This window comes from Hylobates moloch, unplaced genomic scaffold (assembly GCF_009828535.3).
Source record: "Hylobates moloch isolate HMO894 unplaced genomic scaffold, HMol_V3 SCAFFOLD_10, whole genome shotgun sequence".
Taxonomy (NCBI): domain Eukaryota; kingdom Metazoa; phylum Chordata; class Mammalia; order Primates; family Hylobatidae; genus Hylobates; species Hylobates moloch.
The window spans coordinates 28,449,727-28,454,951 of record NW_026652285.1 but is presented as its reverse complement, the minus strand read 5'-3'; the positions used below and the strand labels follow the sequence as shown (position 1 = coordinate 28,454,951).

Sequence of the window (5,225 nt, the reverse complement as noted above, 5' to 3'; positions counted from 1 at the left end):
AGCGCTGTGCTAAATACCTTGTGAACATCCCTTCACACAGGGGATGTGTGGATGCATACAGCCAGACCCACCGGCAAACAGCCTCAAGCCTGGAGCGCAGAAATGCCCAGGTCTGGGACTCTTGGCTCCACCCCAGTCTCCCTCCCACCTGGGCCGTTGCCAGGGGAACCTACTCCCAGCAACCTCCACCCTCCCGTTCATTTGCATCTCATCAACATCTTATCCGCATCCCACAACAGGCAGATGGCCCTGTGCAGGGCTGAGCTGGAAGAGGTAACCAGGGCCTCCTCGCACCTTGCCCACCAGAGTGAGCCTGGCCTGCAGCTCCCTGCACTCCTGCTGCAAGGCAGCAATCTGCTTGTCCTTGGCCAGCAGTGCACTGGCTGTCTCACTGAGGTCCCGGGCTCGCTGGCTGGCTAGGGCCATCCTCTTGACATAATCGCTGTACATTGTGTACACAGCACCTGTGTGAGAGAAAAGAAATAATGCCCTTTGGCATCAACCCCTTCACCTGTCCTCTGGCTTTCTCAGGCATCCCAGGGGTTCACCTCTAGCTGCTCCCTTGAGAGTCCAGCTTCCTGCTCATTTTTCTGCCCCAGGTCCCAACAGCTGCTTCAAGCATCTGACCACACAGCCTGGGGAAACCACCTATCTGACAGTTCACAGAACACTTTCACATGTATTGTGTATCTGAGAAACCTCACAGCAGCCTGCAAGGTAGGCAAGCCAGGGGTGGTTATTGTCATGTTACACATCAGGAAACTGAGGCTTAGTGAGAAAGATTTGTCCACTGTCACACAGTTAGCAAGTGGCTGTCTGCTTTTTAATCTCAAGAGGAAGAGAAATTCAACATATGTTCTGTTGCATGATTTTTCTCACCCCTAGGGCAAACTGTCATGAGACACTGTCCCCATAGGCCTGGGACAGGAGCCTAAACAGGGAAGATGGCTCAGTATAGGGGCTTCACCAAGGACGTGATGTGGAGCCCAGAACAGGAACTTAAGTCACAGTCCTTTTTTTTTTTTTTTTTTTGAGACGGAGTCTCACTCTGTCACCCGGGCTGGAGTGCAGTGGTGGATCACAGCCCACTGCAGCCTCCACCTCCCAGGTTCAAGCAATTCTCCTGCCTCGGCCTCCCGAGTTAGCTGGGACTGACTATAGGCACCTGCTGCCACGCCCAGCTAATTTTTGTATTTTTAGTAGATACGGGGTTTCACCATGTTGGCCAGGATGGTCTCGCTCTCCAGACCTCATGATCTGCCCGCCTCGGCCTCCCAAAGTGTTGGGATTACAGGCGTGAACCACTGCACCCAGCCAAGCACAGTACTTTTAACTGTTGGGACTTAAAGACCTACAAACTGCATGATCGGTTTTGCCCTCATTCTCCTGCGACCCCACAAAGCTACTCACCTAGCATGATTGCACCCACTGCACAGGCCTGCGCTGCCACTCGGGTGTGAATCAGGTGTATGGACATCTTGGTGGAACCACGAGACCTCAGCCGGTAAATCCTGTATGCTGCTACCACCAAGCAGCCTCCTAAGCCTGTGGGCAGAGAACACAGCCCCTGGGCCACAGCCACAATGCACAGCACTCCCCTGATGAGAGATACCTTGCCAGGCAGGCTGGGCACCTGGATAAACAGCTGGTTTTATGCAGCATCTGGTGGTGGGGGGGGAGAGTTGTGGGGGACCTAGGGGGATCATTAGAATATTGAATTGTTGCCGGGGCGTGGTGGCTCACGCCTGTAATCCCAGCACTTTTGGGAGACCAAGGCAGGTGGATCACCTGAGGTTGGGAGTTTGAGACCAGCCTGACCAACATCGAGAAACCCTGTCTCTACTAAAAATACAAAATTAGACGGGTGTGGTGGTGCATGCCTGTAATCCCAACTACTCAGGAGGCTGATGCAGGAGAATCACTTGAACCCAGGAGTCAGGGGTTGTGGTGAGCCGAGATTGTGCCATTGCAGTCCAGCCTGGGCAACAAGAGTGAAACTCCATCTCAAAAAAAAAAAAAAAAAAAATTATATATATATAGAGAGAGTTGTTGCCCTTCAATGGCATTTTCAAAGTGGCTGCCTCCCTCCAGTGACACCGCTCCTGCATATGTATAACCATATACAAATAGCTGATCACCACGACACAGCCCCTCCCCACCAATTTGCTCCGCCCTGGGCCCTTCTCCAGCCACACTGCTGGCTCCCACCTCCTGGTACAGCTGTTTCCTCCTCTACCAGGGCCATCAGGAAGGAAGCCCTGGGGGACCCCAAGGTGTTCCTCTGACCCTTCGCACTTTAGTGTTGGTGCTCCAGGTTCCTCATATCCCATGTACTCGGTTGGCCGCCACCTCCACCCATCCAGACATCCTGATTTCATTGTAAGGGTTTGCCCCTTGGAACCTTTGCTGTTGTTTCCCTTCTTCCGTGAGTAGGACCACTTGAGTTTTCTGACCTCTGCTTCATTCTCTTTGGAGGGTACCAGGAGACATGACTGCTCAGAGAAGGCCTCCTACTCGCACCCCATTCCTTTCTTCACTTACCTATAGGTACCAGCGGAGATTCCCGAGTCTTCCTCAGGAACTTCTCAGACACACTGTCTTCGTCGTCAGGTGGTACCCACCAGCGTCTGTTAGCAGACATAATCCTGGACCTGGATGTAAGCAGCTGAGACTCCTATGCTGCAGCCCTGTCCTAGAGAGAGGCACTCCACAATCAGAACTCTGATTCCTCAGTCTGGAGAGGAAAGGAAGGTTACCTGCTAAGACCCTCTCTCACCATGCCCCAACACAGCCTCTACTTGAAAAGATGTCCCTCCCAGGTATCCCATCTCAGGTGGCCGGGCCACTAGTGCCGTTTCTCCGTCTCCCTTTCCTACCATCTGCCTCTTCCCCAGCTCATTCTGTCTTCACCACTTTCTCAGTTTCCCGTTCCCCCATCTGCATCCCTATGGGTGTGATCCTTGGGCCAAGAAAAACAGCTGGAAAAATCCACAGATGGTGGTGGGAGAAACAGTCCTTGAGTGTTGGGGCCCCCGCTGGCCTTTGGTCTGTGATGGTTTCTCCTGTGGGAGCTACAGAGCAGGATCTGGCCCCAGGGAGCCAGAACCGTCCTAGACCAGATAGTGTCACAGCATTAGTTACCAAATTGCCAGAGATTATAATGATTGGACATTGATTTGCATGTAATTTAGCATATATTTTGCACATGAGTACTAAAGGAACACATTCTGGTTCCTGAGCTGCTCCCGTTTTTCCAGGTCCATCTCTTTCCAGGCAGGTTCTTCACAATTACCAACTGACTACCTTCATCCCTGGGCTGGAAACGGGTGCTGCCAATGGGATGCCTTCTTTTTTTTTTTTTTTTTTTTTTTTTTTTTAAGACGGAGTCTCACTCTGTAGCCCAGGCTGGAGTGCAGTGGTGCCATCTCGGCTCACTGCAACCTCCGCCTCCCGGGTCCCGGTTCAAGCAATTCTGCCTCAGCCTCCCAAGTAGCTAGGATTACAGGTGTGCACCATGCCCAGCTAATTTTTTGTATTTTTTTAGTAGAGACAGGGTCTCACCCTGATAGCCAGGCTGGTCTTGAACTCCTGACCTCTTGATCCACCCACCTCGGCCTCCCAAAGTGCAGGGATTACAGGTGTGAGCCACTGTGCCCTGTCCAATGGGATGCCTTCTAAGCCTAACCATAGGGCAAACTCTCTTTTCTTTTTCTTATTTCTTTTTTTTTTTTAGGCAGGGTCTCACTTTGTCACTCAGGCTGGAGTGCAGTGTCAATCACTGCAGCCTGGACCCTCCAGACTCAAGCAGTCCTTCCACCTCAGCCTCTCAAGTAGCTGGGACTACAGGTTCATGCTACGACACCCAGCTAATTTTTGTATTTTTTGTAGAGACAGTTTTGCCATGTCACCCAGCCAATCTTGAACTCCTGGGCTCAGGTGATCTGCCCACCTCAGCCTCCCAAAGTCCTGGGATTACAGGCATGAACCACTGTGCCTGCCCTTGAGTCAGCTTCTATCCTAGTTAGCCCTCCTCTCCTGGAGGAGCAAGGACTGGTGGCCCCCCAGGTCGTTGGCATGCTGGTGCTTACCCTAGGAGATGGCTAGAACGAGGAGAACGAGCAGCCAGGCCAGGGCTCAGTGTCTGCTGTTTTGAACCGACCAAAAGCTGAGATGGAGCTGCCACTATGGGGTCAGGGAAGCAGTGACTTGGGCTTTTGAAAACTTTGAAGTCAGGGATGGAGAGGGGAGGGGAAAGGACAGGGGATCAGTCTTAACCCCCAATCCGCTGAGTCCCAAGCCAGAGCTCCAGGCACTGGAAAGTAAGGAAAGACCAAATGGAGGGGAGCCCCTAACTAGATTCAGTCTTCTAATTCCCATGGAATTAAGTGGCTGGATCAGAGACAGGCTTGAGGAGGAGAACGGAGATGGAGATACAGGAACAAGGATGAGCAGAAAGCCTGGGTCCCCCAAGTTACACTCCCTCAGATACTCTTGTGAACAATGTGGGATGTAAATAAAATACCCTAGTTGTGAGAGACAGACTCTCTGGGCTGTCTTTTGGTTTGGGATTTTTTTTTTTTTTTTTTTCTCCCGAGACGCAGTCTTGCTCTGTCACCCAGGCTGGAGTGCAGTGGCACGATCTCGGCTCACTGTAACCTCCGCTCCCAGGTTCAAGTGATTCTCCTGCCTCAGCCTCCCAAGTAGCTGGGATTACAGGCATGTGCCACTATACCCAGCTAATTTTTTAATTTTTAGTACAGGCAGGGTTTCACCATGTTGGCCGGGTTGGTCTCGAAATCCTGACTTTGTGATCCACCTGGCTCAGCCTCCCAAAGTGCTGGGATTACAAGCATGAGCCACCACACCCAGCCAGTTTTTGGGGTTTTTTGTTTTGTTTTGTTTTTGAGCTAGGGTCTCCCTCTGTCACCCAGGCTGTGTGATCTTGGTTCACTGCAGCCTCAAACTCCCAGCCCAAGCAACCCTCCCATCTCAGCCTCCTAAATAGCTGGGACCACAGGCACATACCACCACACTTGGCTCATTTTTGTATTTTTGGTAGGGATAGTTTCACCATGTCACCCTGGCTGGTCTCAGAACTGGCCTCCCAAAGTGCTGGGATTATAGGTGGAAGCTACAGGGCCCAGCTTCCAGAACTCTTTATACTACCTATGGAGTGATGCTCACTCAGGTTGCAGGGATGACAGGACCAGGATTAGGGTTCTTCT

General features: G+C 51.9%; 1 protein-coding gene across 1 annotated transcript; it reads right to left on the bottom strand.

Moving 5' to 3' along the window:
• Positions 1–219: 219 nt before the first annotated feature.
• HIGD1B (HIG1 hypoxia inducible domain family member 1B) lies at positions 220–4,121 on the bottom strand. Its single transcript, XM_032163893.2, has 4 exons — positions 4,089–4,121; positions 2,542–2,645; positions 1,411–1,545; positions 220–464 (listed from the first exon to the last, which is right to left on the bottom strand). The coding sequence occupies exons 2-4, from the start codon at positions 2,639–2,641 to the stop codon at positions 220–222; spliced, it is 480 nt and encodes a 159-aa protein (XP_032019784.2). The 5' UTR covers positions 2,642–2,645; positions 4,089–4,121.
• Positions 4,122–5,225: the final 1,104 nt, after the last annotated feature.